Genomic DNA, 13,561 nt, shown 5'->3' on the forward strand with positions numbered 1-13,561 from the left:
GCTCTAGAGAGTGTATTTCTCAACCGAATATTATGATGTTTGGGCTCGCTGGAAGGTCTCGGAATTCTTGAAACGCTTGAACCGATTCCAATCGGTTATGCACCGGTAATGAACCGATTTGTAACCGATAAGTAATTTTTATCCGAAAATCAATTATCAAGTATCACTCAAGTACACATCAATTATCAAGTATCAAGTATCACTCCTAAACAATTTTTGGAGATGTTTTGCGTAATTCATAAGTAAGTTTAAAATCGGTTGAGAACCGGTAAACGGTAAATGATGTAGATGTATTTTTTCAGGTATAACATCTAAGTCATAAGTTCGAGCAATTCGTAAAGCCTGAAACGCTTTTCCATCCCTTTTTTAAACATAATAAAATTGCATAAAATATGCTAGTGGCACAAAATCCTCTTAAAAGCAACTGAAAATAAATAATTTCACCCATTCATATTTCCCCTTTCACTTTCTCTATCTACTTGAAAAAATGAGGCAGTCACCAGCAGCGACGGTAAAAAATTATTTTAAAAAAATCTAAATGAGGGGTAAATTAAGCTAATTCAAAACCTGCTCCAAATGGAAATTTCTCGCTACTTCAAATGGAAACGTCATTCTTTTCATGATAAATACAGTACTATTATAGATTTTCTATACCACAGTTTCATTATTTAGTTAATTTTGCTCCAAATAAAGCGAAAACCCATTCATATTCATAAATTTTAATTTATTAATTTCTCAGAAAAATTAAAAGTGTACCTTTTCACCATTGAATTTTTCATCGATCGACCATGTTTTGCAATGAAAAACACAATGAGGTGACTGGTTTATTCGTTTTGTTTAACATTTATCTTTATTGTTAACGGTACGTGAAGTTTTCAAATGAAATAATTACCTATTTCGTGAACAAAAAGGGTTTCTCTGAAGTGTCTGCAAATGCTTCAATAGGAAACCCCGGAAATATGATTTTTTTGGAGAGATTTTCTTAATGTTTTAAATGGGAAAGGAGAAAAGATCAGGAATACAAACAAATCCTGCACTCAGGAGCAACTCAACAAGGTTTTGGAAGCCTTTCGTCGCGGTTTCATTTACACTGTTTGTCTCCAATTAGAAACTCTCCTTGTCTCCATTTGGATTAATATGTTTCCCACAGAAGCATTTTACACTCTCGTATTTTTCTTGTATTTAAAAAGTTTTCAAATAATATCTAAAGAATTTTCTCTAAACAGTAACATTTTAGAAGAGTCAAGGAGCAAATTTATGTGATTCTCTTCTGAAAAAAAATTGAACTTAATGTATTGAATCTCCTGTCAAAGTTAAAGCGTCTGGAAATTGTTTTGAATTAGGACATTTACCCTATCACTAAATTCTCAAAACGCAACGCTCTCAAAAAAGATCTCATACCACATAATCATCAATGTTATTTTAATTAAAAAAATCTCTTTTCCAAATTTTAATTAAAATCAATTCCAGATTTTCTCTTCAAGCAAAAAAAAAAAAGATTAATGGTTAATTATGTTAATTTAGATATTACCCCATCTATTTTTCAACCCAATCAGGGAATAAATTTATTGGGAAAACTCTTTCAGATGTGATAAAGTGAGCAAACAGAACCGGCAATTAATAATGTGATCCCAAATTCCTACTAGTCCTATTGAATTATTTATAGGACAAGAGATTTCTCACAAAATTAATTTCTTCATTTGCGAGAGAGAATTCATTGCCTTTTCTCCCGTATCATTGGCATTAACCTCCAATCCAAGTCATTAAACCCTTCGCCTTGGAAACATTTCATCTCATTCATATATACCACTCAATATTAAAAGCATTCGGTCAGAAAGTAAATATTTTTTTATATATAGTTACATACCTTTTCATCTTTGGATTCCAGCAGCATATCGAGCCAATGGTAAATAAGTCCCTCTTCAGTCAAATACTGAGTATTGAAGCAAAATCCTCGACACAGAAGGACAGACATAGCCTGAAAGTTACATGAAGGATGAATGGAAATATAAGCAGAAATCATGTTTTCCGTAAGTTTATGGGCAGAATTTTTGATAAAATGTTATTTTCTTCAAAAAAAAAAGCATGTAAGAAAGAAATTGAATGTCAGGAAATGTGTAATAAAAACAGTGAAATACTATAAGTTTTTGTTATTTTGTTGCTCTATTTCTATTCTTTAGATGTAAACTTTATTGATTACCTGAAGCGCGCTAAACTGCAGTTTTTCCTCCTCAGCTGAATTTCCTGATGATGCGGAATTATGTGAAATACCAAGAGGTTTTGCAAATTCTCCACTCCATGAGGCAAATAAGTTAAATAAATTCCTTTTGAGATCTCGAGAGAGGAGTGTTCCGCAAACCTCCACTGTGTAAAGTACCACAAAAAAAAAGAAAAAATGGGGAAAGATTATTTGAGAATGACTAAAAAATTACTTCACACCACCAGGCACCATCATCTTCTTTTTATCCATTCCCTGAAAATATTGCTGGTGCTTGGTAAAAGGAACATCTGGAATCTATTCCATCATTCAGAAATATTAAAATGAAACTTTGCATTTTTTTTGCAAAGTGCAAAGTTTGATTGAAGAATTGCAAAGGTAAATTTCTGAAATTTTTCTTAAAAGTTTTGCTATGTTTGTGCTTTATTCTTATTCCATAATTTAAAAAAAAAACTAATTGTTAAACTCAATAATGGCGTTCCGATGGAGTTCCATTACCTCCCGTTTACACGATATTCGATAAATTAAAAAAAAAAACATAAAACCAAAAATAGTTCAAGAATACTAAAATTAGCTTTTATTAAATCTTATGAGCTTTCCAAAAACTCATAATTATTTTATTTAATTTAAAAATGTGTTTATATAGAGAATTTTATAAAGAAATGTTGCACAAAATCTCATTATTGAAAACATTAGTGGAACTGTGCCAAACTTCGTCCGGCTTTAAATTTCGGGCACTGTAAGTGAAACTTCGGCCAAGCAACTAAATTAATTGAAATTATGGACTTAATCTTTGAATAGTCTAATCAAATCAACTTTAAATATTTATTCTTTTTAGAATGAATTAGGGGAACTGTACCAAATTTCGGCCAGCTTGCAGTTTCGGCCACTCGTTTTTGTTTCTCAAATTCCCACGAATTTTTGGTTTTAGCATATTCTAGAGACTATAACAATGCAAATTATAACAAAAAATGTCGTTTCTACGAACGAGATGATATTTTTTTAAATCTTTATTCAGATTGCCCCATTTTTGAAGAATTCTGGAAGGGCAAAATTAAGGTGGCCGAAATAAGCCACCAAAGCTGTGTATACATTTTTATTCATTTGAAAACGTATTAAGAATGATTTTAGAGATAATAAAGACGATAAACTGTCTACAAGGTTCCAAGCAACACTCCTTAAAAAGAAGTATCAACGAAATCCAATTTGTATGAAAAATATTACATTTCAAACTTGAGACTTTGGCACACTTAACCCTAACACAAAAATCGTTAAATTTTGGGTATAATTTGAATTAAAATTCTATTGTAGCTTCAGTGTTGAAAGAGTGTTGCTAGCAGTCTTATGGTTCGTGGAGAAGTACAAATGATTTTCCTTTAAGATTTTTCATTAAAATTAATTAATGTTCATTAGAGACTGTTTTTGTTTATATTATTAGTGAATCGTTATTTAAATTTCGAGTGGAACTTCCCAGCTGGATCACGTATTTCGTGTAAAAAATAGACAGTTTGTGAGCGGCTCTGCAGTGGGGTAATGTTTACTATTTCGGCCACATCTTTTGCTTCTCTAAAATTCTTAAGTTTTTTAGTTCTTTTTCAATTTCTAGATCGTAAAATGCCCAAAGGAAGAGAAAAGCATCGCCTCTATGAAAAAGATGATGTGGAAAATGCATTGGAAGAATTCCGGAAAGGCAAGTCGCTACAAGGATCTACGCGTAAATTTGGGATGTTACAGTCGACTCTTCAGAATAAATTACACGGAAGATCTCAAGCCTCAGGGCTCAGGACTGTCAGAGTAATATAAATGTATTAAGTTAAATAATAAACTCGTTAAATATTAAAATGTTCTATCCGTTGTTTCGCGTTAGGTGATCACAAACAAGCCGAAATTCCACTCAAAGTGGCCGAATTATTACCGAACAAGAAAGATTTTTTAATACTAATAAATCTCTTTTGTTTTTTACTAATAAATATTTTGCTTCTATAATTTTTTTATTTTTTTTTTAAACTAGGGTGGATTGTGGAAAGGGAGATACTTAAGAAAAAGTTCAATTTCAAAAGCGGTTTTAAGCCGAATAAATATTTATTATTTTCATTTAATTTATATCAAGAGATTCATTGTAAAATATTCTAACAGAATCTTAACAGTTTTTATTAGAATTTTCAATCAATTAATTAGAATATTCCATCAAATTAAAAAACAACACATATTTAAAAGATGGACAAAATTTTTGAAAGTTGGACAAAAACTTTTGGAAAGTTGGACATAGTGATACTAATAACAAAATATTATACGAAATATGTAGAAAATCAAATGTTGAGGGTTTTCTGTGTATACTTGCACATTGGATGGTTATGCTAATCCCTCCTTTATGTCCGGGTAACAGTTGAGGAACGCTAATTACCAAGAAGTTCTTGGACGTCCAACCAAAAAGAGGTTCTGTAAATTTCACAGACGCCTCGCGCTGTCCAGCAGTTACAGCTTTAAGCTGTCTACACATATGAGCATTTTTTAAAAAAATTCTTTAAAAAAAATTTTAAAAAATAGGAATGGGTCGGTTTTTTTAACAAAATTGCTTACATACTAGACAAATTTCTGTAAAAAATCCATTTTTTTACAAAAATTTTCACTAGTGTAGAGCCGATTCTTTTTAAAAACCTTTTTAGGGTTATTTTTTAAAGAATTTTTTTAAAAAATGCTCATAGTGTGTAGACAGCCTTAAAGCAAATGAAACTTTTTACCAGATTTGGATACTCAATCCTCCCAGGTCCTTTTCCACTTCCTTTGGGAGTTCTGTAGAGGCTCCTATTTGTCTTTGTACAGGTGTTTTTGCGATATTTACTATCCATTCTGTCAGAAAAAATGATCTTCTGAATCTGGAAATCTTTGCCACCTTTTTCAGAAGATTTTCTCCTTATCAGCTGCTAACTGCTGTTGTAACTATTTCTCCGGATACTTAAGGATCTTTGTCGTTCTTGTTAACATGATTTCTCTGCACAAAACCACCAAATTCATTCGCAAAATCAACTTGTCCAAGATTTCATAAAACTTGTTTTGAAAGCAACACGAAATTAAATCACTTTTCTCTCCTTTTTAACTTTAATATTTCACAAATATTTTTATTCACCTTTTAAATGGATGTATGTCCTTCGATTTTCACTACGGACTTAATAATATTTCACAAATTATACCGAAAAATCAAACAAAACACTTTGATATTTTCCTAACAACTTCCATAAGAAACAGAGAAAATGACAACTACCGTGTCAATGTTATGAATATCACGCATGTAATACATTTTTTAAATTCTTCTTTCAAGTCACCCTTTGATTGTTTTATAACGATTTTTGCATTTTTAACTTCTAAAATAATCATAAAATTAGGTTTTATAATATTTTTATCGAAAATTGAAATATTTAATTGATTTATTATAAAGTTTTTAGAGAGGTGTCCCACATTCCACACTGCTTGGTCCCACTTTCCAAACTGTCTCGCTTTACGCAAATTACCCTATACGATACAGCTAACATAATTCAATGACTCTTCACTTTGCAAAAAAAAATTGCAAAGTCAAAACCTTTGCAAAAAAAAATTTGCAAAGCCCAATAATTTTCAATGGAATAAGACCCCATGGCTGAAAAATAACTTACATGGGAAATTTTTGATGAGTTTTCGTATAAAGTCACAAAAATGCGTCTTGACATCTCTAATGCTGGTATTCTCCTTATCGATTTCCGCCTCAAGATACAACCGAGCCCCATCAATGTATTCCACAAAAGTTGGATGGAGGGACATAGTTTCACGTTCCAGCACCCACGGACTAACCCCATATGTCCCATTGTCGGCAATCTTCTCCAGCACACGCACTAATTGCAATCGAAGTGCGTCACGACGTCGCCTGCGTCTCATATTCTCCTGCTTGCGATCAATGGCCTCGCGTATGTAAATCACCAATTCATCCATGAGATCCTTCAGGGCATCGTGATTTATCATGCCCAATGCATTCACGGCAGCATCACGGACATCCGTGACTTCGCACCGCAACAGCGGAACGACCAATTTATAGAGGGCCACGGGCGATGTTGAAGCTGCCGAACCGGATTTATCACTTCGATCCGCAGTCAGCGAATCCGGTGATGAGCTACAATTTTCACACCAAATAACACAACATTTTTATGGGAAACCATTGAAACAACCATCGATTGCATTTAATAGCCAGTATTTGTGGTTTTTTTTTGTGTTAATTTACTCACTCAATTTTATTGATTTTATTTTGTGCGGAAGGAGACTGTTTAATTCACTACACTCAGAGAAATGCTAAGCTTGGAATAGGGGGTAGTACCATCGAAAATATTCTTTTAGAAAAATAAATTTCAATGAATAAAACCATATTTTTGATTCCCTATTAGTTTTAATAATAATTTAATTAATAATAATAATTTAATTAGTAAATATACAGAGAGAAATCCGAAAAAGTTAAAATAACATTCCGGAAATGTTAATTTTACCCTGCAGTATTTATCCAAAATCGGTGTAAATATTACCCTTTTTAGGTGTATTGGGAGTTAAAGTTATCCTTTTTCATGTTAATTTTACCCTTAAAAAGGTGTAAAATTAACATTAAAAAATGTTGATATGTTTTTACACCTAAAAAGTGTTAAAGTTATGAGGAAAAAAAGTTAATTGCACCCTCTTTTCTCTCAGTGTACTTATTAACAATTGCAATTAATTGCAAACAGAAGAATATTCACAATAAATTAAATCCAGAAATTATTCATGTGTCAATTTAAACATTACCCAATCTATTTTTAGTTACAACAAATTATAAAAAAAAATCTATAAAATAAAAAGTAATTCTTAAAATGATAAAATTTAGTATCACTTTTTTTACTTTATTTGTTAAACCTTTTGGTGCAAATAATCAGTAGGGGAAAGTACTCTCCCTTCGAACGTTCATGCCTTCGAATAATGTGAATTTATTTTACTTTTCCTAAGAGACTTGCACATAAGTATCAATAATTGGCAATAAACCAATTAATATTTAATAAAAATGTGTAAGTCTTTAAGAAAACTAAAAGATAATTCACATTATTTGAACACTTGAGAGAAATCCGAAAAAGTTAAAATAACATTCCGGAAATACTAATTTTACCCTGCAATATTGATCCAAAATCGGTGTAAATATTACCCTTTTTAGGTGTATTAGGGGTTAAATGTACCCTTTTTCATGTTAATTTTACCCTTAAAAAGGTATAAAATGAACATTAAAAAATTTTGATATATTTTTACACCTAAAAAGTGTTAAAGTTCTGAGGAAAAAAAGTTAATCGCACCCTCTCTTTTTATCTTAGTGAAGGCATGAACGTTCTAACACTGAGAAAAAAGAGAGTTCGATTAACATTTTTTTCCTCAGAAATTTAACATTTTTTAGGTGTAAAAATATATCAAGATTTTTTAATGCTAATTTTACACCTTTTTAAGGGTAAAATTAACATGAAAAAGGACAAGTTTAACCCCTAATACACCTATAAAACATAATATTTACACCATTTACATTTGGATCAATACTGCAGAGTAAAATTAACATTTCCGGAATGTTATTTTAGCTTTTTCGGATTTCTCTCTGTGTTCGAACGTTCATGCCCTCACTGAGAGAAATCCTAAACAGTTAAAATAACACTCCGGAAATGTTAATTTTACTCTGCAGTATTGATTCGAAATCAGTGTAAATATTATGCTTTTTAGGTGTATTGGGTGTTAAAGTTACCCTTCTTTCATGTTGATTTTACCCTTAAAAGGTGTAAAATTAAAATTAAAAAATGTTGATATATTTGTACACTTAAAAAGTGTTAAATTTATGAGGAAAAAAAGTTAATCGCATCCCCTTTTTTTCTCAGTGTAAGAGACTTGCATATAATCACATAATTATCAATAATTGACGACAAACTAATTAATAATAAAAATGTGTAATTCTTTTAGGAAAACTAAAAGAAAATTCACATTATTCGAAGGCATGAACGTTCGAATGGAGAGTACTTTCCCCTAAAAAAAAACAAATTTTTGCTACTAAAATATCAAATAAAAAAATCGAATTTAGTCATTAAAAAACGCCAATTTTGGTTATTCTTCAATTTTGGTTCAATTTTGGTTAGTCAAGAAATCAATTTTCATCAATATAAACGATCTATTTTCGTCAATAAAAAAATCAATTGTGATCAGTAATGGCTCCGGCACACCTTTTAGATCAGGAAAATTTCATAAAGTCGAAATTCACATATCGTTCTTTCTCAAACATTTTCCATATGACTATTTCATTCTTTCGGATTTGAAATTCAATTGAATTAAATTTAATTTTGTGTGATGTTCAAAAGAAGAAGAGTCTAAAAGAGTGGAATAGACATACGCAGAATGTTTGAGAAAGAAAGGGATGTGAATTTCGATTACATGAAATTTAAGCGATCTAAAAGGTGTGAGCCATAAAAAAAAGTTTTGTTTGATCAGAAAAAAATTCGATTTTGATCAGTTTAATAAATCAATTTTAATTAGTAAAAACAAACAAATTTAGCTAACATTATATTTGATTAGTTAAAAAAACCTTAGTCAAAATATCAATTTTGGTTACAAATCGAAATTCAAATTTCTTTCTCGAACGTTTTTCGTATGTCTATCAATTTTCAAAACAATTTCGTTCAACAAACCAAAATCAATTTTGTTCAACAAAAAAAATTTGGCAATGTCTTCGGCACACCTTTTAGATCGATATAATTTCATGAAATCAAAATTTACGTCCCTTTTTCGTCAAAGGATTTGCATAGGTCTATCCCACTCTTTCGGTCTCGAAATTGGACTGAACTAAATTTAATATGATATGATGTTTAAAAAAAGAGTGAAAAATGTAGGATAGACATATGCAAAGCCTTTAAGAAAGAAACGGATCGGAATTTTGACTTGAGATTTCAGCGAGAGTGAATGAAACCTAGATCTAGTCATCTCGCTCACTCTCACGGGGAATCCTGAAGACATATTTACAAACAAAAATTATTGTGAGTTGGGCATTACTCACAAAAATTGCTTGTCTTGACTGGTCAAATTTGAGTTTTTATTGATCTCATTTGATTTTATTATTGACCAAAAGCTTTATCTTAAAGACGGGATACGCCCTTTAGATCAGAAAAATTTTATGAAATTAAATTTCACATCCCTTTCTTTCATAAACGTTTTGACAAGGTGTATCTCATTTTTTCGCACTTCAAATTTGATTGAACTAAATTGAATTCACTACGATGTTTATAACAAGAAGAAGAGTGCTTAAAAGTGAAATAGACATATGCAAGAGATTTGAGAAAGAAAGAGATGCGAATTTTGGCTTCATGAAATTTTCCTGATTTAAGACGTCTGCCGGAGCCATTACTGACCAAATTTTATTTTTTATGGGTCTGACAAATCTTATAGATCAGAAAAATTTTATGAAATTGAAATTCACATCCTCTTCTTTCTTAAATCTTTTACCTATGCCTACTACTTTACTCTTTCGCGCTCTTCTTCAAATGTCACAAGAAATATAATTTAGTTCAATCCAATTTTAGGAGCCAAAAAGTGAGATAGATATATGAAAAACGTTTAATCAAAAAAATGAATATGAATATTGTTTGCATGAAATTTCCTTGATCTCAAAAGCGTGTTGGAGAGAATGGTGACTAAATTAAATTTATACAGTTCACTTTCAGTGAATGACAGATCAGTTTGAATTTTTTACTAACCAAAATTAACTATTTTAATTTTTACCCAATGTTTGTTAATTTCTACCGGGGACTTACGAAATGTTTGTAAATTGCATAACCCACTAAAAATTTCGTAAAAATTTGTATTTCTTCCACAAACATTGTTGGTCGTAACATGATCACTTGACGAGCATTTTTTGCCCTTTTACAAACATTTGATCGTAAATGTTCGTAATCACGCGTAAAAAAGTTTGTAAACATTTGTCATTTGTTCGTAAAGTTTTGTCAGACAAATAAAAATGTACTGAGATATGTTTGTAAAAGAACTAATAAAACTCGCCCTAAACTAATAAAGTACAAAGTTTTACGAACTTTTTAGTGGGTTTACGCTTTACGAGAACTTCGCAAGTCACCAGTAGGAATTCACAAACATTTAAAAACATTTTTAAGAAATATGTTTTTCTGTGAATTGAGATTATGTTGTCATTTGCTTGTAAACACGATACGAACATTTTTAGTACATAAAAATTTCTACTGGTCTAAAAGGGACTCGAACCCAGGACACTTGCAAGGAACAACAAGTGCTTTACCATTTAACCGAAAATTTAAGATTTTAAGTAAATTTTAGTCAAGTAATCAAAAAATCGCTTGGAAAACCAAACATAAAAGCACTTCCTCAGACCTTGGCTCCTTACCAGCATTTCTCTGAGCATTTGTTACTTTCATTGAGAATCATTGACACAATAAATCTCTCTTCTTTCTTCACATTTGCAAAGAATCTGCTAATGTATTCATTTACTATAGCGTTAGACTTATTTATATTTTACAGAGAACCTATAAAACACAAAATGTAAGGAGAATTCAGATATACACAACATTTGTCCACAACAATACTCCTCACAGAAACATTGAAAAGGAAAAGTATAAGGTAAAAGCAGAAGAATTAAAGCAGATTTTCTGTTGAAATTGATTAAAACAAATTTACTGTAATTGCGTACGGCAACATAGGAAAATTTTTCAAAGGATACAAATTTACAAATAAGAAGAAAAAAAACTAAACGGACAACATATTTTGCTAAAAGTCACAAAACAATAATCATACAGAGTTAAAACATAAATTAGTAACAAAAATAAATATAAATATTAGAATGCTCTTTACCCTTGACGTTTATTACGAAAATCTTTCCTTCCATACGACAGAGGCAAAGTAAATCTGGTAATCATTCCTTCCGGGCCGAATACATTTGACGGTATGTTATCCAAAGAATCAGACAACGACCGTGAATCGGAATGCTCATGCAGACTATTGCACACAGAAAGAAATTTTGTTTTTCATCGGTATTTTTTTTTGGCTTTTAATTGTTTAATGACTTGTGTTTTTTTTCAATTTGATTTTGCATCAAAATCACGTATGGATGAATTCTTTAGTTCTTCTCAAAAATTCCATGGAAAAAATGAAATAAATAAAACAATAAACTTAAAAAGGAATTGAGAAAATTGAAATTGTTCAACAAATTAAACAAAGAAATGCTTTTTAGTGTCATGCTCTATGAGAATTTAAATTGAATTTTTGTATGAATGTTTGAATAAAATTTACAAAAGAATATTACTTTTTCAAAAATTAAAAAAAAAAATTTAAAAAAAATTGCATTCACGATACAATTTCTGAAGTATGAATGAATTCTTTTCTCATTTTGTTTTAACCATGAATATTTACAGTAAAAAAAATATGTGAAAGTTATGTCATTTTGTGGGATGCATATAAACTTTTTGTTCAGTTATTTATTGCATTTGTTCCACACCAATTCTTTCCAACTTTTGCAAAAATGAAAATTAATGAATACGAAATGTAAAGAGAGTGCTTCACACATTCATTTTTGTGAATATTCTATGTGATTTAATTTACTCTTCCCTATCCCTCAATTAAATTTACAACGATCATTTTAGTATGGATACTTTACTCCTTTTGGATACATTTTCTAAAACTGAATTATAATTTAGCTCAATTGTTCCAGTAAATTCCATGTGAACACTGAACACTCTGCTTGAAAATCTCTGAATTATCCATGATTCAGTTACTGATTTCAGAATTTGAGAAAGGAAATAGAGAAAAATATGTCACTCATATCTAGAACAAGTGAACAAACGGTGAAAGATAGAGACATACGGTTTTCAGAGTATTCACCCATCCAACCCGAAAACACACTTGAAAAACGTCAAATAATCTTAATATTTTTTTTCTCTTCCCAAATTACCAAATTACCTGAAAAGTTACGTCATTTATATGTCAAAAATCGTTCCAATGATATTCTCTACTTTACTGTAATTTTCGTATAGTTGTATTTTTTCTAATATTTAATTTCTTGAGTGAACTTGAGTCATATTTAAAATAAAAAAAAAAACTTTATCGAAAGAATTCCTCAAATTGCTCTTATTGAAAAATAGGCCACGCCCTCTACAAAACTTTCTGACAGGTCTAAGAAGCTTGCAAATCGGACTCCAAATATTCATCTGTATTCAAATCTTAAAAGTTCTTTTTTTTGCAAAAAAAAATCACTCAGTATTTTCGGTATTTTCCATTAAACTTTAAAAATGTATGGAACAAAAGTCAAGCGTTATGATATCACGCCCACTTTTATTCACTCCTTATAACAATATTTCAATTCAATATTCTACATCTTCCCAAAGATTTATATAAAATTCAATTCAGTTGAATTCCATTTTGAATTTCAAAACATAGAGAATATGTAATGCCACGCCCACCTGCAGATCATGCCTTCTTTAGTATATTGTAACGAATTTGCCCCATAATTGGATTGAGATAGTGAAATATTCACAACAAATCCCCCGCACCCATCTCCAAAATTCACCATTGGGTCTCTTCTAGCCCGAAATACCCATTTTGGGGTGAGAAATGCAGAATATTGGCTTAACTCTTTCGTCTCCTTTGGGACTCTGGGTACCCATGGAAAAAAGAATTTTTTTGGACTTTAGAATCGATAAAAATCCGATTCTTGTGGATGATTACAAACTATAAGGGTGTCCAAATCTAGGATATTTTTTGCAGGATCCCAATTAACTCCTGAGCTAAGATATTCTTGGTCAAAAATCGTGAATTTTCGATTTTCTGCTTTCTTGCAGATTTTGTGACTTTTTTGATATTTCTAGACCCGAATAAGGAAAAACCTCTCGGGGCCAATAAGTATGATAACTAACAACTACAGATTGCATAAATTCGAAAAACAATTCTTTCTTAAATTTTTAAAAAAACTTGTTCAAACTTTATGGGAACTCTCATCCGCAAAAATCTAGAGGTCAAACGTAAGGTTATCCCGCCAATGCCCGCCATTTGCTTTTTGACACCAACCTTGTAAGAAAATTCCAAGCGGGAGCGAAATTTTTGCCAATATGGCCGATAATTTTGGCATTTGACCAGCGAGGGAGATTGCTTTCGGGGAAGTTTTTCCTATTCTTCCAGATTTTGGTGAATTCTGATTGTCCAGGAAGTGTTTTTTTGACTCTTGAGAAAGATTAATGTGTCTGCAATAACATCCTGTTGAGAGAAATGTGTGTTAAAGTGCTATTCTGTGAAATATTTTGAGGAATCTGTTGGCAAGCAGGA

At 30.9% G+C, this 13,561-nt stretch overlaps 1 protein-coding gene across 1 annotated transcript in view; it reads right to left on the reverse strand.

Moving 5' to 3' along the window:
* LOC129802381 (protein furry) overlaps positions 1-13,561 on the reverse strand; it is a 227,546-nt gene that overhangs the window by 168,972 nt on the left and 45,013 nt on the right. Inside the window, exons 9-12 of the mRNA XM_055848144.1 lie at positions 11,099-11,242; positions 5,869-6,359; positions 2,201-2,364; positions 1,868-1,978 (exon numbers count right to left, since the gene is read on the reverse strand). Coding sequence (XP_055704119.1) covers positions 1,868-1,978; positions 2,201-2,364; positions 5,869-6,359; positions 11,099-11,242 — 910 coding nt within the window. The remainder of the gene's footprint in view (positions 1-1,867; positions 1,979-2,200; positions 2,365-5,868; positions 6,360-11,098; positions 11,243-13,561) is intronic.

Source organism: Phlebotomus papatasi, chromosome 2 (assembly GCF_024763615.1).
Source record: "Phlebotomus papatasi isolate M1 chromosome 2, Ppap_2.1, whole genome shotgun sequence".
NCBI classification, from domain to species: Eukaryota; Metazoa; Arthropoda; class Insecta; order Diptera; family Psychodidae; genus Phlebotomus; species Phlebotomus papatasi.